At 49.9% G+C, this 22,436-nt stretch overlaps 7 protein-coding genes across 7 annotated transcripts; 3 read left to right on the top strand and 4 right to left on the bottom strand.

Annotated features, from left to right (window-relative positions):
* Positions 1-681: 681 nt before the first annotated feature.
* N7508_001078 (uncharacterized protein) lies at positions 682-1,143 on the bottom strand (the record flags this gene model as incomplete). Its single annotated transcript, XM_058459144.1, has 3 exons — positions 682-714; positions 788-1,044; positions 1,101-1,143. The coding sequence occupies 3 exons, from the start codon at positions 1,141-1,143 to the stop codon at positions 682-684; spliced, it is 333 nt and encodes a 110-aa protein (XP_058322676.1).
* A 1,337-nt stretch (positions 1,144-2,480) lies between these two features.
* N7508_001079 (uncharacterized protein) lies at positions 2,481-4,598 on the top strand (the record flags this gene model as incomplete). The annotated part of the gene is made up of 5 exons (XM_058459145.1): positions 2,481-2,687; positions 2,737-2,946; positions 2,996-3,486; positions 3,538-3,765; positions 3,821-4,598. The coding sequence occupies 5 exons, from the start codon at positions 2,481-2,483 to the stop codon at positions 4,596-4,598; spliced, it is 1,914 nt and encodes a 637-aa protein (XP_058322677.1).
* A 1,295-nt stretch (positions 4,599-5,893) lies between these two features.
* N7508_001080 (EXPERA domain-containing protein) lies at positions 5,894-6,628 on the top strand (the record flags this gene model as incomplete). Its single annotated transcript, XM_058459146.1, has 1 exon — positions 5,894-6,628. One exon carries the CDS (start codon positions 5,894-5,896, stop codon positions 6,626-6,628), a length of 735 nt encoding a protein of 244 aa, XP_058322678.1.
* A 731-nt stretch (positions 6,629-7,359) lies between these two features.
* On the bottom strand, positions 7,360-8,968 carry N7508_001081 (putative mitochondrial carrier protein; the record flags this gene model as incomplete). Its single annotated transcript, XM_058459147.1, has 2 exons — positions 7,360-8,826; positions 8,933-8,968. 2 exons carry the CDS (start codon positions 8,966-8,968, stop codon positions 7,360-7,362), a joined length of 1,503 nt encoding a protein of 500 aa, XP_058322679.1.
* A 597-nt stretch (positions 8,969-9,565) lies between these two features.
* On the bottom strand, positions 9,566-10,180 carry N7508_001082 (histone H4; the record flags this gene model as incomplete). The annotated part of the gene is made up of 2 exons (XM_058459148.1): positions 9,566-9,867; positions 10,171-10,180. 2 exons carry the CDS (start codon positions 10,178-10,180, stop codon positions 9,566-9,568), a joined length of 312 nt encoding a protein of 103 aa, XP_058322680.1.
* Positions 10,181-11,302: 1,122 nt separating this feature from the next.
* On the bottom strand, positions 11,303-13,616 carry N7508_001083 (protein phosphatase regulator GAC1; the record flags this gene model as incomplete). The annotated part of the gene is made up of 3 exons (XM_058459149.1): positions 11,303-11,390; positions 11,476-11,747; positions 11,799-13,616. 3 exons carry the CDS (start codon positions 13,614-13,616, stop codon positions 11,303-11,305), a joined length of 2,178 nt encoding a protein of 725 aa, XP_058322681.1.
* A 5,860-nt stretch (positions 13,617-19,476) lies between these two features.
* N7508_001084 (SH3 domain protein) lies at positions 19,477-22,254 on the top strand (the record flags this gene model as incomplete). The annotated part of the gene is made up of 2 exons (XM_058459150.1): positions 19,477-19,530; positions 19,618-22,254. The coding sequence occupies 2 exons, from the start codon at positions 19,477-19,479 to the stop codon at positions 22,252-22,254; spliced, it is 2,691 nt and encodes an 896-aa protein (XP_058322682.1).
* Positions 22,255-22,436: the final 182 nt, after the last annotated feature.

The raw sequence follows: 22,436 nt of genomic DNA on the forward strand, positions 1-22,436 counted from the left end.
GACTAGACTGGACGTCGGACTGAAAATGAATGCCGAGGCGTATATTTGCTGAGGATTAGTCTCAATAATTTGTCTGTTGGCCAGAATGAACCGATGTGCATCGTTGATGAAGAGTAGATCGCCTTCTCTCAGGGTATTCCGGACTTATCAGTACCGCTAGTGATCTATAAACTCGGAACCACTCACATCTGGGGTGTTGAGAAGCGTGGTAATCGCAAGTACGCCGTCAGATATGCGCTCCATCAGGTTAAGGACCTCTAGCCAGTGGAGGAAGTGTGTTTCTAGAACCCAAGCCAGGTGCTAAAAGAACAACCCCTCCCCCAAGATGCAAAATAATGACGCTGTTACAATGGCTGTAAATTAGCGCATGTCAAGTACAATTTTTCTTACGACTACAGTAGTATTGCATGTTTGGCAATCTAATGCAAAAAAAATTGACTATTTTTGCTCGACTAGCCGCGCACCAAGAAATACGAAATGTACCTCCACTTACTATAGCAACCCCTACTTAAATTAAGTACTGAATTGGTGAAAAGTTCTCTCTGTCTTTGAGGACCAAGGAACTGACGCCTCATTGGTGGGGATATATGCGATTGTAGTTGTACTCTTAATACCTCTTTATCTTTACAACTAGTCATGTAAAGGCATGCGATATAGTAGATTACATAAAACAAAAGACTATCAGGCTGCTTGCAGCTTTGAGCAAATGTCGAGCTGGAGAGGAACCCCTGACAGGAACATGGCATAATTTGCCATTCAGGCCTGAGAGTGCGCACCAGCATCTCACCTGCTTCCACTTGAACTCGTTGACGAAGTGGTTGATGAGACAATTGTCGAAATCCTCACCACGAAGGTGAGTGTCACTAGTAGCGGGCTTGACGTCGAAGATACCCTCCTCAGTGGTGAGGAGAGACACGCCGAAGGTGCCGCCGCCAAGATCGAAGATCGGGACGTTGCGCTTACCCTCGACCTTCTTGTCAACACCATAGGCAGTGGTAGCAGCAGTAGGCCGGCAATGAGTCCGGCGTCCTGGGTGGCCTAACGCTGAGAGTTGTTGAAGAAGGCGGGGACAGTGAAGCCAGCGTTGTTGATGGTGCCACCGAGGTAGGCCTTAGCGGTCTCATGCAAATTGGTCAGGATCATAGCGGAGATTTGCTCGGAAGTGAGCTGCTTGGCCTCGCCCTTGAACTCTCGACCTCGACAACAGGCTTAGTGTTTTAGAAGATTGGTGGATAATTCCCAATACCACTTCATTCTGTTCAAAACTTATCTGGTCCTGACGTGATTGATGTCAGTTTGTTGCAGAGGGTTGACGAACATCTTCGTGGCCGTCAGCACCTCATACCCCAGAAAAACGCCGTACACTTACTTTCATAGCAAGAGAAACCCCCTCCACGCAAGTGCGGCCTCCGGACAGCTCTTGACTGCAAGGCTGATGATCTTATTGAGATCAAGAGCGACTTGCAACACTGCTGTAGCGCTCTTCTTGTCTTTTGATTTTTTTTTCTCTGTTCTCTCTAGCCCTTTCTCTACAGCCGATTGCATTTGCGATCGACTCCATTCCAGATCCTCTTGTCTTCTCAGGTTCTTCTCGGCGAATGAGTCCATAGGGTCTCCTTTGAGGTGACTTAGCAGTTCTTTCGGATCCATCTAGCAAAGGTTGATCTTCCTTCAGGCGGTCGTAGCCTTCGTCCCAGAGCGACGCTAGATCGGCGGGGACGGTGGGGTTTGTCTTCGCAGGGACATCTGGGGCGAGATCCTCGGGAAAAAGAATACCTTGCAGATTCACGAGCAAACGAGGAAACGGCCTCAGACGCATTCGCCGTCGAGATTGTGGCAGGACCTTCGGGTAGGATCACTGTGTTCTATATACCTCTCCCCTTCTCCTCCTTGGTGGGGATTTTGGGACGTGCATCACGATCGAATATTTTTGAAAGAGGATTGTTTATCTTCATTGTAGGAGGCTCAGAGCCTCTTATTGGGTCAGAAAGTGTGACGGGGCTGTAACAAATAGAACGCAAAGGACAGCAAATTGCTCATATTAAGCAAAATCAAGATGATTTTCCTCTGAGTCTCCTCGGAATGATGTGAAGAGGAAGATGACAATCTAGTTCGTCAGCAGCATTTAAAACTACTATCTCGCTATTCTCATAGTCCTCTTATTATCCAAGTGAAAAATAGATGCGCAACTTTAATGGCGCTTGGTTACAATACTCGAACGGGTGTGGCAAAGCTGGTAGCATTCATGAAAATCTAGGAATCGAAGAGGATGTGATTTCAAGACTCAATATCAAGATGTTTGTATCGCTGCTCATACACAAGTTATGGCTGCTGTATCGTGTTATAGATCGGAGTTGTCTGTTTACTTCTCCGCATGTCCAAGAATAGAAATGACGTCAACCCCCACACTTTCACGCTAAGCAGACGTCGCTCGATAAGCAACACCATCTGTCCTCCACTCCCACCCAGATTAGTTGAAGATGAGTGATGGCCAGGATATCCCGGGAGATTTTAATGATGGGAATCACGAACCCCAAACCTCTGACGATGGACTCCAATCGTCGAGTCTGACGCCAGCACTGCCACCACGCACCCAATGGAAGCCGTCGTCGCGGACCGTGGAAGAAACACTTGCTCAAGGATTATCAAATGAGGACTTATGGATGCTGCTTCGGCGATTCGACAAGGTAGGACAGGTGGTTTTCTCGTTCGGATACAATGCTGACGCGTGAGCAGCAAATTTACCACGTCAAAGCCGTACACGATGTCGCAGCACTGAACTTGGACCTCAACCGCACGGAAAACGAACAATTTCCACCGGAAAAACTGCGGATGACATTGGAGCGATTCTATACGTCTGTTATTGTGGGTGTGACTGAATTTATCCGACACATCACTCGTCTGCGATCATGGAAGGAACCTCTGCGAACGTCGCTTTTCTGTGGGGTATGTCAATTCTTTGCAGAACAATGGAACTCGAGCTTATGAAATTCAGGGTTATACTATCGCGTGGGCTGTCGACCTCCTCATCCCAGCCATACTGGGTCTTATCGTCGCTTTGATCATGGTCCCGCCCGTTCGCCTAATTTTATTCCCAGGCCATGCAAAGAAGGAAGAAGGCGGTAAATCGAATGGGAGCGGCTCTCCCACCGGCCAACCAAATTCTCAGGACAGTCTGACCGGGGTTCCAGAGAATCACAAGGGTGAAGCTGCTGAACAAGAGGCAAGAAACCTTGTCGACAGCTTTGCCACTGTTGCCATGGAGAGCGCCGCGGCGAAGTACGGCCAAACTGTTACGGAAGAGGAGCCAGACAGACCCTTAATCACTGATGGAATAGAGGCCGCAGAAGCTGCCGCCGAATCACCGAATGGTGATGCCCCTGAAGACAAAACTAAGAAACCTATGAAGAAGAAGGTTTCGCACGCGACTGATCAGGCAATGCGAGTGTTGAGTGATATCACCGATGTGTATGAGAAGTTTGCCAAGTGAGTACTTGCTCAAATAAGACATGACAACACTATACTGACATATTATAGCCTCCTTTCCCCAACACCTCCGTTCTTTTTGGTCTCGTCTAGACTACGCCTTGCAAGTATCTTCACTTTAATATCTGCGGTCGTGCCCTTCACATCCAGTTATTGGATCATCAAGCTCGTTGGCTTTACTGTTGGACTGGGCTTCTTTGGTGACCCGGTATTTACCTATACTATGGATCTCTTGAACAGAAAGGTTCCAAACTGGAAAGACCATTTAGATTTGCAAAAGTAAAACCATCGTCTTTGCCGGTCTGCGATTAGTTGGCTAACATCATTCATGCAGAACACTTTTGGTCGGAGTCCCAACAAATGCACAACTCACCTTGACACTTCTTCGCATTGGCGAGATTAACTCAACCCCACTACCACCCCCTCCCACCCCAGAAGACAATGATCGTGCGTGGCCTATCCGACGGAAGAAGTCGCAACCAACCTCGACAGAGCTCACCGCACAGGGCTCATCAACTAGCCTTCATTCGACGAATTCCGACATGTCACTTCCGGAGACCAAACCGAAGAAAAAGACGTTCTTTCGAATTCTCAAGTTTTTCCGCCGCACTATTGCAACAGCGATCAAGGGCCATATCGCATTTGACCGGGCCATGGCAATTGCAGGGTCCGCCCATACCAAGAACCTGATTGATATGCTGCAAAAGCGACACTTTGCCGCCACACCTTACGGGCCATTGAAGTTTGACGCCAAGTACGAGCGTAAGAGAGGTGCTGCAGTCATAGATTCATCAAAGGAACCGCCCATCCTATATTTCACGACGTACCAGTCTTCTGGATTGGACGATCTCCGCATTGAGAGCCGAAAGAAGGGATCTGTCTTGTTCCAAATTCCCGTCACTGAAATCAAGGAACTCAAGAAGACGGAAGGACTTGGGTGGAAGGGCAAGTTGATCGTTGAGTTGACGGCTGGAAGCAAGGAGGCCGCAGATGGGCTAGTCATTGGCGGCGATGAGCTTGGTCAGTCTTACCATCTTACTGGTATGAGGTCGCGGAACCAGCTATTTAACCGGCTTGTTGCTATCGATGCCCAATTTTGGGAAAGTCGTTAATTTCCTCTCAGCTTCAATGGTCTGCAATATTAGCACAAAATAGGAAACCAGGGATAAAGGGGTCACTGCTTCCCACAAATTCCAAAACCCATGTAACTTGTGATACATGTATGTTGATTCATGCATTTTGTAGTCTATGCCATAGAAACTTGGGTAAATGCTGTCCTTGTAGAACTGCCAGAAACTCTTCCTTGTCTAAGATCCACCAAAGAAGATTAGTATAGGATCTCGAGCAAAGATTGCACCAACCCAACTCACCTTTACTTGTTCGAAACAGAATTGAAATGGAACCTTCCTTATTTTGAACATTGGAGTTCTTTGGACTTCGAGCCATAATGTTCATCATGTCAAGCGTCATACCACGATTGTACGGTAAATGTGGAAGTATAACGCGGTTGTTGTCTTTTGACGAGTCAATAAATTCAGAAGGGAGAGACATGTTAAGCCACTTGTTTGGAACGGAGTCATCCCAGCGAGCAGCCAGCTGAAAGTTTGTAACACGGCGCCAGAGTTGTATCTCGGCAGCCCCTTTGCCAGACTTTTGAAAGCCGAGGAACGACCCCGAGTCTTCGATGGCTGCACCCAAAGCCCATATTAGCGCTTCAACCAGCCAGTCGCACAGCATATCCGTCGAGCGTTTGTGTGATGACTAGCCGGACCGGGCTCTGTTTGTGCTCGAGCTCGCACATAGAAGCATGTCGAAATACAAGGATGGCAGAGGGTTCTTTGACTGTAAGCACCAGGCTGTATCCCCTGCGGAGGAACAAAGAAGCCTCTTAAGCCCCGACCACTGAATCTTGGGCATCGAGCGTCAATCTGACTAGCCTGGATGTACTTTCAGGGTTTCGTGGGGTATTTTTCAGCTCGCGAGGCTGTCTCTGCCTAGCGGGAAGTAGACACCGAGCTATATATCGCTGCATTTTTCCAAGATACTCAAAGTGGGGATTATCGAAGGCACAACTCATTGACCTATAGATATCGTGCCATTCATGTGAGACAAAGGGATGTTCAAATGACCAACAGTTGCAATGGAGATGTTCTCTTGTAGTTGGAGACAATAATGACCCACGTCCTGCCTGAGGCAGAACAAAATATTGACTTTAGCCCCTAATTCTTTGTTCTTTTAAAGACTCTCCATTCTGTTGTCCACCACTCTTTCAAAGCATGAGACACCCTTGAAACTGTCAACCTACAGGCTGCGAAATCCAGACCCTGGCTCCTTAAATCAGGCCTTCTCCAAGCCCAGACCACGTCACGACACCCCTGCGCGCGATCTCGGAATAACATCTTTCACCATGTCAACCCCGGCTTCCTTCACCCTGGACGTTCCAACCGTCCTATGTATTGCATTCTCTCTGTCATTGATGCCAGTGGCGTACACTCTATGCCAGACCCTTGTCCCAGCCAACAAGACACGCGACCGCGTCTTGTTCTTCTGGCACGCCTACGATGCCCTCACCCACATTTTTATTGAAGGGTCCTTCCTTTATGAGTGCTTCTTTAGCTACACAACTGCTGTCGGAACCAGCAACGTCGAACCCTTCTTCTTGAACCGTCCGGACCGCATTTACGGCCCGGCCTATGGCACAGGCCCCAGCTCGCGCCTGTGGCAGGAGTATGCGAAGGCTGACCGCCGCTGGGCTGGCGCTGATTTGACTGTGGTATCATTGGAACTGCTGACTGTCTTCCTTGGCGGCCCAGCCGCAGTGTACATCTGCTACCTGCTTTGCCAGTCATCAAACGAGAAGATCAGTGCCAGGTCCCGTGGCAGCGTCAAGGCGACATTATGGCTCGTCTCCACTGCACTCGCCACTGCGGAGTTGTATGGTGGTTTCATGACTTTTGCGCCTGAGTGGTTGACTGGTAGCTCCCAGCTGGCTACCGAGGACCCCGTCTACCTCTGGCTGTATCTGTTCTTCTTCAACACACTGTGGGTATTCATCCCTCTGTGGGTGCTGTGGGAGGCGGCCAAAGAGCTCCGCGCTGCCTTTGTCTCTGCAGAGGTTCAGGTAGAAAATAAGAGCCAGTGAAATTGTTGTGGCTTTCTATGAAGTTGAATTTTCGTTGGGATACTTTTTCTGAGAGAATTTAATGATTGATGCATCCATCTTGGTATCACCTGGAGCTCCTTGGGCTGTTTGAACATTTTTTCCTTTGGCGGTGCGTCCATGATGTTAGGGCAAAAGAGCAGAGCGCTGAAAGGCACTTCCTCTATACAGGTATAACGATTGAGAAAGTAAGAGTGGCCGCCGTCCTAGGACGCGAGGCATGTGTAGTGAGTAGCATAAGCTAGGCTACGTGCGTAATACCCCTTTCGTGATCTAGTATCGTACCAGTTTTCTTTGTTCTTGGACCAAAGCGTCATGATCTGGCTATATTGAGATTGTTTCAAGATTTTGTTGGAATCTGCAATGCTGATAGTGCTCATAGAAATGGCAACATAATCGCAACATAGCAATGAATGCTTGCTACAATCACCCCTGAAGTTTTCATAATTCTCCATAGAGAGCTATCTTCAAGGTCACTTACTATAAATGTTTTGATTCAAATCACCAAGAACGCAGAAAGAGCTCTTCTTTGTGACTACGGACATCCTAAGGTCTACCACGAAGACAAACATGTGGTACTAGAAGAACATATTTTCCACAAGCTTAGTTGAAGATATTAATAGAGAACTCAATTCAGATACAGAGAGAGAGAGAGGCAAAAGGAGAGTGAAACTCCAGGACGAACTCCTCACAAAAATGACCATTTTGACTTATCAAACCTTATGCGTCCCCCGGTCCTTCTCCCAAAACCAATGATAGAAGCTCTTCCACTCAGCAGCCTCATCCTCAACATAATCACCCACCAACTCCGCAGTCTCGTTAACCTCATCAGTTACCTCCGACACAGGAACCTTTAACCCAGAAGACGCATCAATACCACTAGCCCCCTTACCAGCCTCAGCAGCCTCAGCAGCACTCGCCGAGTTAGAAGTCATATCAACAGCCACACCACCAGACGTACCAGCCAAGACCTCCTCAGCACCTTCTTTCGTGCGTTCTGCTAGATCTCGCGCTCCCTCTCGCGCAATCTCTGTATACTCCTCTGCCTGTTCGCGCGCGCGCTCGATGAGTTCCTCTGGAGAGGGATAGCGGCGTATGAGCATGAGTAAGAAATAATAGCTCTTGATGATAGATGCGTAGACGGCGTCTTTGGCTAGCATTGTGAAGCCGTGCGAGAAGAAGCCCTTGAGGACCTCGCCCTGGAGACCGGCGTAGAGGGCCTTGAAGCCATCTTTCCGGGCAATTGCTATAACCTTCGAGATGATTTGTGGTGTGAAAGTGTTGATTAAAGATGCTTGGGATGCAGGTTGTGAAGTCCCAGAGTTGGAAGTAGACTTGAGGACCTGAGCTCTAGTCTTTGCGAGAGAGAAGGGATAAGTAATAGACGAAGCAGCAACCTTACTCAGCGCCGCAAGCAGAAAAGTCACAGCGGGCGAAGGTTTATCACGCTTCGCGCGTGGTATCAGAGCCCGTTTCAGGAACTCATTGAGAAAGAACGTGAGTGAGGGATTCAACGTCAGAATCAGCGCAGCCGAATACCCAGACCAGAACCCCGCAAGACCCTTCTCCTTCCGAATCTGAGAAGCAATATCACCTGTGGAAAGACTCTTCTCATTGCCATTTGTCCGCGCAGCAGAAGTCTGCTTTCTGGCAACAATGTTCGACAATGGCGTCGTGAACAACTTAGCAAACGAACCAGCCAGAATGCCAACAGCAAGCTCATCAAAAACGGGAAGAACAATATTCTTCCCCTTGGCCGCTTTCTCAGCACCTACACGCGCCACAATCCTCTTCTGCCTAATGGCACTATAGGCAAGGAAGAAAAGGAACGAGTCGGCCACTGTCTTCCACGTATCTTGCGCGAGACCAGGATAGAAGCCGCTGATACCCTGCTGCAGGTATATTTTGCGCGCGGCATCGAAGACACTAGTGTATTCGTCCTCTTCCTCTTCTTCGCTATTACCATTGGATTTCTCGGTCGAGTCTCCGTCTTTCCTCCTCTGAGTTTGAAGCCGCGCGACTATCACATTGAGCGGATAGACCACGACGTTGGAAATGGCAGCGCCGACAGCGCCCGCTGTTGCATTTCCTAGTGCTGGGAGTGCTGGGCCGCGGCCGGCGGCTGATTTCCAGTCTCGTGGATCATGTGTTTCGAAGCGGTAGGATGGGTGGTAAACGTCCTGTTTGTTTGGGTTAGCATTAGCTGATAAGGATGCGGTTGCGGAGCGTTGGGGTTGAAACGGGGTGTTGTGTGAGTATGTGGTGAAGCGGAGGATGAGCATGTACCAGTTGGGACTCGTATGATAGTTTGTATTCTGCCATGGCTGGGTGATTGGATGTGGTGAGAACAAAGGACTTCACCTGTGGTGAATCCGAGGTTCAATGGATTAATGCTGATAGGGACGGAGGGGTGCCAGTCGATTGTGGGATCTCGTATCAAACAAAAGCCATAGGGTGAATTAAAAATTTCAAGTCAGTTTGCAATAAGCAGGGAAATGTCATGCATGTTTTAGATGAATGTGATGGCCGAGGTTGAATTGCGGAGATATCGATTACATCATTGCAGATCATGTGGTCTGTGCTATCAGGCCATACTCCCACAGCTAGTATAAAACACAACTACTTCATTTACACTGAAAGTAAAAGACTGATGGCAGTGATTGTATTTCACCTAGGCAGGGGATCAGAGCCCATCAACCAACTAAGGACTCGACCGTCCAAATAAAAACACAGAACCCCAGATGGGTCCCACCCATGGAATAGACAACCATATCCAACCCATAAACCCCGAACAAATTCAATTCGTAGCAAAAAAAAAAAAAAAACCATCGCACCGTTGCGCATTAAAGAAACAGAAAAAGAAAAAAAGCACAAGCACAGGTCGGTATCAAACCATGAAGGACATCAAGATGATTAGATTTAACCACCGAAACCGTAGAGGGTACGGCCCTGGCGCTTGAGGGCGTAGACGACATCAAGCGAAGTGACAGTCTTACGCTTAGCGTGCTCGGTGTAGGTGACAGCGTCACGGATGACGGACTCGAGGAAGGTCTTAAGGACACCGCGGGTCTCCTCATAGATCATGGCGGAGATACGCTTGACACCGCCACGACGAGCGAGACGACGGATGGCGGGCTTGGTGATACCCTGGATGTTGTCGCGAAGAATCTTACGGTGGCGCTTGGCACCACCTTTGCCGAGGCCCTTGCCGCCCTTGCCGCCTGTTTATCTGTTAGTGATGTGTTATGGAAGGATGGAGTGAGGGGGCATGAGGGTAGGAAGATCATAGGTAGAACAGCAGGGTCAGAAGAGAGGGATAGTGTGAGATGGTGATATGGCGAGGTCATCATAAGATGGCCAAGATGTACATAGCCTTTGCCCAGATAGGCAAAGCGGGATGCAAGTGGCAGCCTGAGGCAAAATCACGTGCACCCAGGGGCATCACCATATCCCGATCGGGCATTTCGACGACGACAACACGAGAGGTAGTAGTGTAGCGAATGAGAATAGAGAGAGATACATACGTCCAGACATATTTTCAGTCGATTAAAAGATATAAAAGGATAAAAAAAGTGATGGAAGATGTCGAGATACGTCTTCGTGGATGGAAAAGACGCGGTGATTGGCGATGGAGAGAATGGGAAAAGAGAAAAATTCCTAAATGGCGGGCGACGGAGGGGGAGACATTTAAATAAGGGAAAGGGTGGGAGTTGGGGGGTTTAGGTAATCTCCATTCTGCAATGCGGCGGTCATTGGCGATCGGGCGGGCAGGAAAAAGGGCGTTATGAAGGGTCGGTTTCCAGCGCGTCAATCAGACATGGCCGAGCCCGCATTTTCCAGCGTGGACGGTATTGATAGTCACGTGGAATCAGCGGGTCAGTAGTCACGTGGAGATAAAAACTTGCGATAGCGATCAAGCAGAAGCGGGAGGGGGCACGTGGTGATAGTCACCGTGATAAGGAGTATAGAGAATGCTCGATTCACTTGCAGTTAAACTTACTAGCTTACGGCCGATTTCCTACCGTATACATACAACACTACAATGGTGATGGTGATGCAGTCGCTCATCATGTCTCGTGTCATTCAAAACTACGCAATACCCCTCGGGCAGTCATGTATGAGTATCTTCGCATCTTCGCATCTTCGCATCTTTAACGTAAAACCACAAGAGTGGAACGTATCGCAAAAAGCACCCAGAAAGAGATCAAAAGAAAACAGTAGAAAAATAAAAGAAGAAAAAAACAACGCAAAATAACGCGACAAAAGCACCGGAACACCATGCAATATCAATGGAAACCCAGAACTGCGATGCATCGAAATAAAATCAAGAGCGGAGGCGGGCAGACAGACTAAAAACTTTTTGCAGGAAAAAAAGAAGGGCCATCCGAAAGAATAGCAAAGAATCGAAATGCCTCGAAATCGTAACGTCATCATGCGTAGGAGAACGGCATGGAAAAGTGGAAAAACGGAAAACGTGAGGATGACCGCACAACGGAGATGGTCACATCGGTGATTTCTCTCGATGCGAGGGTAGTGGCGATGAGCCGGCAACGAATGGTGAACGAAATATCCGCGGTTTATTATACATCGCAAGACAGTCGATCACAGACGAAGCTGGTCCGCCAACGGTAAAATAGGTAGAAAACCATCATGCGATCAAAGGGCGCCAATAGGCGTGTTGGTAAAAGGAATCGAAAACGAGTCAACGGATCTGTCCATATCCATACAAGAACTCCCAGATTGTCTTCACAGACGTCAACGACATGCTTTAAACGCGGAGGAGTCATAGCCAGGGTCCAAGACAGTTATGAACAGTCCATGTTACTCACCCTCTAATCACGGTCGATGAGTGAGGGTCATTCATGAAACCGCGTTGAAAAGAATAGTGGAATGCCATTGGAGACGGCGAGGGTCGTGGGGAGGTACGGGGACTGTGAGAGCGCTCACGAGGAGCCTCAATCACAGGAGCCTTGATAGGCGCAGGAGAGCGAGGTGAAAGTGGCGGTGAAAGGCACGCTGCCACAACGATATGTTTCGGGGCCTCACCCTCCCTAGCGCTCAAGGCTGGCTTTGGGGTTGGTGCTTGTGGAGCGGAGCCAAACTATTAATAGGTTAGTCGCTGCCCAAGAGTGACGTGGCATGGAAGACTCACGAAGCAATATTTATCGACCAGTTCCTGATAATTGGAAGACTCGAGGCGCGGCTTGCTAGATACCAGAGAGGAAGGTTTCAGATCTTCCACACGACCGGTGCGGACGGTATCGCTCACTGCAGGAGCATGGGCTTGCTCAAAACCAGCTTTCTTGGTCGGCTTCGACTCAACGTTCTCTCCGGACTTCGCACGAGCAGAGAGGGCAGTCCGATCCAATGGTGACTTGGTCCGCATGGCTGCAGACAAGGACGCTCCGAAGTCGTATCGGTTGCCGAATGCTTGACGGTTGGTGTTCTCGCGGCGCTTGGGCGGTGCGACCGTGTCAATCTCATCCGAGGCGGTCCGAGTCAAAGGAGCGCCATCGGCCCCGTCGAAGGGATCCGAGAATGAGACTTTGTCGCCCAGGTCGGCGAAGTCATAGGTCGATGGCATTGAGTGGGGACGGATGGTGTGGGTACTGGTGAACGATCGGCTACGTGGGAGAGCAGGACGAGACGAACCAGCGGGCTTGGTCGGGGACGCCCTGGGAACCTTGTGGAAGTCGACCTGATAGTTCATGGCATTGTTGTTGTCCCAGTATTCCTGACCATCCACGTTATAGCGGATGCACATGAACATGGTCTTGGACTCCAGGTTGGCCTGATCCTTCAACTTGATGTCGAACGAGAAGCGGTCGTATCCATCCATAGCCTGCTGGCGTCGAACATCGTGACAGAAGGTTGCTCCCACTTCCGAAGTCGTCCTCCAATAATCCAGGGTGAACCGAGCAGTCACATACTTCTGGAAAGCAAGGTTGGCCACAGCCACAGTTCCGATCAAAGTGGTCTTATCAGCTGACAAGAACAAACGTTCCAGACGAACCGGGGCGTGCGACGACACATCCTTGGGCCAATTCGAGAGCCGAAGCTCCCAATCCCAAGACGGACCTTTCGACCCGGCACTATGACCAAATGGGAATTCGCTCTCGGTATCGTGGCTATCCACAGGGGAAGTCTCCGTACTCACAGCGAGAGGGCGGTCGAGCTGCAGGAAATGACGAATATGTTCCAACTTGGAATCGAAGTGAACGGCCTTGGAGTACACCGGAGTGCCAGGCATACTAGATGGACGTCTCCGTGCCGACGCGGGCCGAAGAGCCGGGCGAACCAATTCACCAGACTTCTTCCGGACCATCGGGGGCTTGGGCGACATCTCAGCGTCACTGTCATCGGGGGAGCTCGTCAAGGCTTCTTCCCGGCTGAGGTCAATGGCGGTTTCAGTGGACGATCGAGAGTGTGTCATCTTCCGAGCTTCTTTACACAATGGCGGATGAGCCGGCTTGGAGGGCTTTGACTCGGGAGTCATCGGCACGCTTGATGAGGGCTTTGCCTCTACTTGCTGCTCTGGGCCCATTCTCTCTGGAGAGCTCTCCCTCCTTAGCTTGATTGATCGGACGGCAGCCTCGAGCTCGCCCAACTTGATACTCTCACCCCTGTATGTGGACTCCTCATCACTTGAGTTGGGGGCAGATTCAGGAGGCGAAATTACCGCCCCCGGGGGAATGATGGCATTGTTCAATGGTGGCGGGGACTGACGGAGGCTGGCATGTGGGTCGATGGAGGGAGAGGCGCGGGACGTGGGTTCTGATGCAGAATGCACGGTCTTGGTGTTGACCGAAGGGCTCCTCCGATGCCGACGAGTGTATGATGTGGAGGAATAGGATCGGGAGTTCTGCAGACGTCCCGAGGCGGAGCGACTCACGTTAGGTCGCTCACGGTGATCTGAGTATTCAATATGCTGCGCGGAGAGCAACGGCTTCAACGGCGCAGTGTAGGGCATCCGGCCGACTGTGTTTCAAACACAAGGTAAGGAGGACTGTTTAAACAACGGAAGTCCTTGAAGCTTATCAGTGACTATCATGAGGAAGGAATGGTTGCCACTCGGGAAAGAACGCGAGTTTCACCGTGTGACACCAGTGGGAGAGAGCGAGGGCTTATCAATCCTACCTGGACATTGAGTGGCGATATGCAAGTATCAAAGTATCGAAAGGTTGAAAAGTATAATCACAAAAGTACAGTCGAAATGTACAGAAAAATGAAGAGTCGAAACCCCGGCCCGTAAAAAAGAGGCGATGAGGGCGCTCAAGTAAGTTATAGTGGGACCAAAGCCATTCCCGCTATGACCGTTGATAAGACTGATATTTCCGGTATTTTATAGCTTTTTTTTTCTTTTCTTTTCCCAGGTCAGTGCGTACATGTACGGCGTAGGATTATCTTTTTTTTCTTTTCTTTTCTTTTTGACTTTTGATGTTATTGCACTTACACGTTCTGCGTTAACTTAGCTTCACATTCCTCGTACTCTACTTGTACACTCTACCCCTATCTTCTAATTGCCACTGCCCAAATTCTCCGACATGTGCACGACGATCTGTCTGCTGTATACGGCGCTAGCGGACTACAGACCTCCCGTGTTCCCTGTTTTAATCCTGACGTAGAGACTGTACTCTGTAAATAATTACTTGACTTCTACCTCCACTTCCATTCACATCCACTTTACGGAGTAGCAGTTCTTTTATTATGGAGACTCCAGCTTGATATAATTGATACAATGTGAACCCACTCTTATCAGTCCGCGGAGAAGCCCGGGAAGACTAAGCCAAGCACCCAAGGTTACAAGATTCAAAACCAGTTTGTTAACGTACAGGTAAGGGATGTACTACGCTGCAAGTGCTGGAAGCATAAGGTCCACCCATCCCTCCTAGTGTCCCCCCTTCGCGGCTACACTGGGGCTAGACTGCTGTATCTTCTTTCACGTTACAAAGAGAACAGAGTTCTCCCGATCGTCAACCATGTTCGGTACGGAACACGAAGTTATCCGTATACGAGATTTAGAGATTTGATTGAGGGATTTGGTGATTTTGATGATTTGGTGATTTAGTTGCGAGCTGGTATGTATAGAAATTCCACCGTGACGTGCATGTGCAGTTATAATGGCCATTTGGTCTATACTCCGAAGCCTGGTGGATCGACGAGGCGTAACATGCACTCCAGGCTCCACCGAACGTGCCACAAATCCGGATCTGGAGATGTGGGTGAGATGAGATAGAAAGGGATACAGTAGAATTAACATTGTGGATAGAGAGATAGGGATGAGATGAAGATTATAGCAATTAACATTTACATTCACACTTACATGTACATGTATCATTTCCATGTGGTCTATATACCGTACTCTACTTGATGCTACTCGGGTATAGAGTGGTATTACCACGGCATTGTATGACGTCAAACGTGTCTATGACAGTCTGTGCCTTGGTTTTGCCTCTTGGCGCAAGGCCCAGACCCCCCGGTCGCATATCAATTCCTTTCCTCTCTCTTTACAGATGTTGGAATCAGGTTCTATCTCTATACGTTCAGTACGTTCAGAGTATATCATACGATATCTAAATCAGATCTATACTGTTCCATACGATTGACAGAACCAAGTGTGACACTATCTATACATGTATGGAGTACATGTACTTGTACTTGCTATAGACTGCAGGATCTGAACCATTGAGTTCTCCGCCGCGTTTCACGATCAGCCCCCGGGTAGTCTCATTTCCATGTCTCACCATGCAGGAGAGGAACTAGGGAACTAGGGTATTCTTGTATAATTAGATATGCAATTCTATGTTCTAAACGCCATGCGCCCGGGCCATAGATTAGCGGCGCAGAGTTTTTCTTTGCCACTCCCAACAAAACATGTGGCTGTTGGCTAAACAGTTAATATGAATATAATGTATAGTGTGCAGATTGGCGAAACTCTAAGGGGTCTCGACTTTGAGGCGTTCATCTGACCATTCCTAATCTGCAAGGTGTTGATCTCCAGGTTTGAGGCCCGCAACGGGTCGCCAAGAGCGGTTTGACTTGATATCCCTACCATTGTCCAGATGAACATCTCGGTGAGGTGAGGTGACATCCCGAACCCTTTCCCCGTAAGTGCTCCGTGCACTTTTGCCGTTATTATTTGCTTTTTTTTGTTTTTTTTTTTTCTCTCTCTTTTCCGACATCGGTCCACTGAAGCCCGAGTCGGCTCACTGGCCGTATACCACGGTCGAAGCGCTGAAGCGGTCAGCCCACAACCTATCACGACATTTATTCACCATGAAATAAGATCGGAGAGTTCAGCCTTAGGATCTCAGACCAACCTCTGCTAATTAACCAATCAAAATATGGATCGTCCCCAGACATCAAAACACTACATCGGAGCGGTGAGCTCCAGAAACTCGCGTCAACAGTTCAGAACACTGCAACTTCCGCCGAGGGCGTTACTGTGGCTGAACCTTGCCCGGCCCCTTTGCCGGGCATAGCAACGGCAAGGTCACCGATAGCCCTCCTCAACACCCTGAATAAGCTTCTATGCTCCATCCTAGTCCGATAAACACCCACGCGCTTTGGGCAGCGGGCTATCCTGGCAGCATGCCAAGCGACTAAATACATGCAAAGCAGAAGCAGAGAGAAGCAGCAGCCATGCAATCCAGAACAAAATTGTGAGGGGCAGGAGGGGCAGCACTTCTCCTATTCCTAGAGAGCTCTAGCTATCAGCTACCCCGCGGACATAGTCGCGTCAGCTCCCAATGTGATGCATGGTCAACCCTCGAACACTCGGAGATGAAGCGGACCCCGCGCAGATCTGGGGCCATGCTGACTGCGCACGAGAGCCTTGTTCATACCCCGCGAGGCATATACCCCAGGATTGAGGATCAGATCTGATTGGTATAGGAGACTCTTGACGAAGCTGCCAATGGGATCGGGCAGTTTGGCATTGAGTTGGTTTGCTGTACTTGCTCTCCTCGCTATCTCAAAGTCAGAATCAAACCTAAAGTCCATGGCTGGATAAGGTATAGTGAAATGAAGGAAGAAAAGGAAGCATCCGACAAAGATTACATGGTCAGTCACCAGCCAGCTAACAAATCAAGATAATCAACACACCACTACTGCCAATGCCTGTTGCACAACATGCACAACATGCACCGTTTCAACCCGTCTCACTCTTAGGGAGATCCCCTTTGACAAGAGGCAGATACGACCACAGCATCTGATTGGCCAGGCAGCACAGATAGCTCGAGAAATAAGAAATCGCACGCAAGCAGCGCATATGGGCTGACAATGCCATGTCGCACGTCACGCAAATCCCAGGCGCCTCTTCTGCACTGCACTGCACTGCACCGAGCACCTGACCATCTCCTCATCCCTGTCATGCCTCACCCGTTATCCCAGGGGGAATCAGCACAGAGGTATGCAAAGGCAAACTGTTGAGAATGTGGCACCACATAGGACACTGACATTAGCACTGACACTGACACTTGGCATGGTCCAACCACGCTCCGGCCCGGGCAATACGGTACAGCATACAAGGGAGGGGGAGAGGCGATCAGGGACAGCCGCTTTAGTCGGTTTGGGATAAGTTAGAAGCCAAAGTAGCCAATTAGTCACCTTGGGAGAAACAGAGACACAGACACGCACAGGAGGACACAGGCACGGGCCCTGTACATGCACAGGTAGTATAACGGACCCAACCAATAACACCTCTCATGCCGTACATATAAAAAGAACACTAAAAAACGAGGTATACTTCAGTGCCCCACGCTTATGCACATGCGAGACAGGCGCCCAGGTTAAATCGACCGGCCAGACTGGAGGCGCGGTAGTCAGTGCGCGATCCCGGAGCTACGACTCGACGGCGCGATGGGTGGATAGCTTGATGTCTGCACTGGCCGTACACTAGGCTCTGCATTAGTGCGGCGAACTGACAATGGCCAATGCATGAGAAGGTCAGTGCATGGCGTCGTCTGTTTCGTTGATTTCAGGGGCTTGTTCTTTTTTTCTGTTTTTACTTCGTTTCCTCCGAGACTCTTCCGCTGAATGAGTCTGGAATCTGGAGTATGGGGAAGATGAGCAACCTTGCAGGTGTACCCCGAGTCGCGGGGTCTCCACTGTATCGTATCTGCAATTGAAGTGGAAATTGGATGTTGATTGTAATTGATACAGCTGTATCTACTATCACCACGGGCTACCATTCGTATAACCACAAGCCCTAGTTTGGCTGATAGATTACCTAACAGATAGTATCTGTCCTGAGTATAGACTCTCTAGCCCTCTAAACCAAACACGCCATTCTACTAGCTACAGTATTGGCCTAATCCGTAGTTCCCGTTATCACGGAGACGGGAGAGGCGTTCTGTCAGCGCTATAACCAGGCTAGAACCCAACCACAGCCCCTGAACAGGGAGTCACCGGGTATCGATATCCGTCGGCGACTGAGATAGGGGAATACTTAGGATTGGGTTGCGAATCTGTCACCCGTAGTATCCTAGTATCCCTGGATATGAAGCGCTGAGGGGAATGCATGATCGTCTTATCTGTGGGGTATTGAGAGTCTAGAGTGTACAAACGGTGATCTTTAGGCTTTAGTGGGCCTTGAGTAAATTTTAGTGGCTAGGTTAGCGGAAATGGTTGATCTCTATGCTGGTTGGCTTTCTTTTCGCATACCGCGGGCTCTAACATGATCAGATCCCCAGGTCTAGAAACAGAGGGCTATGGCGAGAGAGGAGAGAGAGGGAGAGAGAGTAGCGCCTTCAATTGCGGGGTGCATGTGCCACCTCATGCTATGATACACATGTTGTTAGGGCTGTGTGAGCATTCCGAACGGGGCAGGTCGACATAGTATGCGCCATTTGTCAGGGAATCTACACCCCATGTCACTGTAAAGCCTACAGCCTACTCCTCTCTCCCCGTCTATCCGGAGACTCTATTGTAGACACTGAAGCTCGTCCCCTCCCAAGCCACAACCCCAGATATCAGCTCCCCCGTCTTCCCCACAAGCCATCAAACAGAACGGCAAATGACACACCTCCGAGGTTCCGGCACGCTCAGATCCGTATCCCAAAGTCAATCGTTCTTGTAGCAGCCACCCCCTCCTTCACCGCTGTCCAGGCCCATCGCCACGGAGGCGAGATACAGAGAATACCTTGTGGGATGAGTGGTGGCGGCAATACAAACTTAGAAACACAAACTGAACTGAAAATATTCCCAAGGTGAAGGTTTCTCGGCCTGGGATTGTACCGCTCGGACGTTGTATTCCTTTGTCACTGGTACCTCGAGGGACGTGTCCTTGTGCGCTGGCTGTGAGGAATATCATAGTTGTGTTTGCAATGCTGTATCAGGTGACATGTATAGAAGTGTGTAGAATAGTCTACAGTTCACTCTTTGTTCAACGTAATGCAAAGATATGTTGCATTCTCTGCCAGTTGAGCAACAGCCTAACGGGGAAGGGAATATAGTGTTAGTGGATATACCCTGATTCTATACAGTATGGATATGATGAGAAAAGCAAGGCCATGTCGACTTGCTGAGAGTCTCTATTCTCCTAAGATTTGCTCTTGTCAATATGTGAATAGCTTGAAATGCACAGGTATCCAATTGTTGGGCACATAAACAAAAGAGGCGGATCACGATGTTTCAGCTGACACGAGTTGAACGTCAAACTCTTCACAAGTTTCAAGTCACATGGTCTTCTAGTCTTCTCAATGACTTCCAGAACACCCTCAGTGGCACAAACAGTCCAAATCGCAAAGTGAAGGTGAAGCTGTAAGCGGGAGAGCAGGGCCCACAGACCTCGCCGTCTCCGGATTTCGGGTGTTTACCTTCCTTACACCATGTCAGTCCAAGGTCCAGGAATAGCAGACCTGGAAAAAGAACTAGTCTGCTCGGTATGTACACTTCCACCCCCTTGCATGGAAGAAGTAGAACACTTCGGATGCAACATCGAACATCTGCCAACATTCCAACCCCTCCAGATCTGCACCGAACTCCTCTACCAACCCCTAACCCTCCTGGACTGCCTCCACACCTTCTGCGGCTCCTGCGTGAAAGAATGGTTCAACGCCCAAGCCTCGCGACGATCACATCCAAGATTCACCTGTCCATCATGCCGCGCCGAAGTCCGCGGGACGCGCCCAAATGCAACGGTGACAACACTCCTCGACATGGTGCTAGGCGTTCACCCCGATCGTGCTAGATCAACAGAAGAAAAGGCCGAAATCGCCTTGCGGTATACACACGGCGAGTCGGTATTTCCTGCTGTGCCCTCGGGCGGGGAGAGCGCGGAGGATGACGAGGAGGATACCCGCATGCTACAAGAAGTGCGGGAGTTAAGTCTTCGGGAAAGTCGGGCACAAGCTAGACGGGAGACTCGGCGGACTGCGGGGCATTCTTCACGAACGCGTGATAGGAGCGGTCATACCGAGAGACATGAGGATGGACGGTCCAGACGGCGGCGGGAGGATGATGCCCGACAGCGCACGTTCCGGCCTGGGGATTCGGATCGCACACGTCGTATCGAGCACCAATCCAGTCTGCGATCGCTTTTGAGTTTATCGTCGGATGCGGAGACGATGGAGGAAGAAATCTTGCGACAGATTCTCGAAGAGGGCTTGCTGGATGATATTGATCTTGATAATCTGGGCCCTAGACAGGAGGAAGAGCTGAGCGAGCGCATTGCGGATGCGTATCGGCGCAGGCATATGCAGCGATCTAGCTCGAGACAGAGACAGGAACGGAGACCGTCGCCTGAAGGGAGTGCACGAACGCAGACAAGATCGCAGTCCGCACAGAGAGAGGCTGCGCCTGCTCCGTCCTCTCGTGAACATGGTGACAGACGGCCACCTATTTCTCGGCCACATCTATTTGACTCGGCGCCTGCACGCCCGAGTATCTCGAATCACCAGAGACGCAACTCGGAGGTTTCTGGGCGCCGACGGACTTCGCCTGTTCGATCTAACCAGGCTTCCGCATCGGACGAAGCCATACGGCCTGCTGTTCGTGCTTCGAGCGATATGACTGCGGATCGGGTTCTTGGTTCGCAGACTTCGAGATTGAGATCCGAATCTTCGTCAGCTAGGACTCGGCGTGCTACCGAATCGGAAAATGTCTCTGGGGCTTGGATGGCTGCAGGACGAGAACGAAGTTCTTCTAGGCAGGTTTCCAGTCAATCTGCTACTAATTCGCCGTCTGTAGCCACGCCTACAGACCACACTACTCATTTGTCTTCTCCACTTGTTCCTCTTAGATCTGAAAGAAGGTCCAGGCCTTCTTCATCCCGATCTAATGTTCCGACTGTGACCAATGCACAATATCCTGAACCGTCTATTTCATGTGACGGATGTGATAAGAAAGACATCCAGTACATTCTCCACAAGAGGTGCACACAGTGCAAAGGTGGAAACTTCCATCTATGTCTACGCTGCTATCGCGAAGGAAAGGGCTGTTTCCGGTGGGACGGCTTTGGTGCATCTGCTCATACGAATTTCCAAAAGATATTGTCGTTCTCTACTCGACGCCAAGTCCAAATTCCCGATGGTGGTCATGTGCTAGTCTGGTTCAAATATCAACGCCCTTCAGAGACAGCCCAGCAAACAATCAACGGAGAGAGAATTTTGACCAGCGACAATCCCGCCAGTCGTCTGCAAAGCGGCCTCTTCTGTGAAACGTGCCAATCACCGGCAAATGACTGCTTCTGGAAATGCAGCAAATGTAACGAGGGAGACTGGGGCTTCTGTAACAGCTGTGTCAACCAAGGCCGATGCTGTACCCACGCACTTCTTCCAATTCGACGCATTACCCACAGCCCGACCCCTTCAGCATCACCTTCGCCTGCCACGGAATCAAATCCCATTCCACTGCCTTCCGAAATAGAGAGCTACAAGATTCTCTCCTTCTCAACAAACTGCGACATCTGTACATACCCCATCCCGGCCTCGAACACCCGGTATCACTGCCTAGAATGCAACCGTGGTGACTACGACGTCTGCACCAACTGCTACTCGAAGCTAGTAGCAACAGGCAAGATCAGCAAAGAAAACGGCTACAACGGTTGGCGCCGCTGCCTGAACAACCACCGAATGATAATAGTCGGCTTCGAAGACCGCGAAGAAGGTCAACGCCGCGTGATCGTCAACGATCTGGTCGGCGGCCGCGCCCTCAAAGACGAACATGTCCTCCAACCCCGATCCCAACCCCACGCCCAGTCCCCAACCTCATCCCCAGCAACAGGCGGTCCAGGCGCATCCCCGGAATTGGGAATGGGAGAATGGAACTGGAAAGATGGACCTGGACTGGAACGCCGAAAGAAAGCCTCACGACTCCGCGCCGGCCCTCCTTCTACAACCGATCTCTCAACCACGGCCTCACCAAGTCCTATCCAGAATAACCCCCCTTTCCGCCGATTCCCACCGGATGGAGGGGTAGGCCTCATCGTCTATGCAAAGTGGGCCTTCTACCCGGACGATGATGTCGAAGACGAGCTTGTGTTCCCTCGTGGTGCGGATATCACTGAAGCAGAGAATATCAATGATGATTGGTTCTGGGGGTGTTATGCTGGTCGTACTGGTCTATTCCCCGGGACGCATGTTGTGGTTATGCGTGAGGTTAAGTAGATGGATGGTTTGGTTCGAATCTTTCTTATGGTGCATGATTACGATTGTGATGACCAAATTAATGAATTTGATGTCTTGCATTATGCATGGTAAGAGTGTTAGTGCATTGTGTACTGTTATTTTTACTGTTAGAGTGATATTCTCCATGATAGTTGGTCAATATGGCCTTGTTCGCTCGGCTT

This window comes from Penicillium antarcticum (genome assembly GCF_028974205.1).
Source record: "Penicillium antarcticum strain IBT 31339 chromosome Unknown utg000002l_segment0_segment0, whole genome shotgun sequence".
Taxonomy (NCBI): Eukaryota; Fungi; Ascomycota; class Eurotiomycetes; order Eurotiales; family Aspergillaceae; genus Penicillium; species Penicillium antarcticum.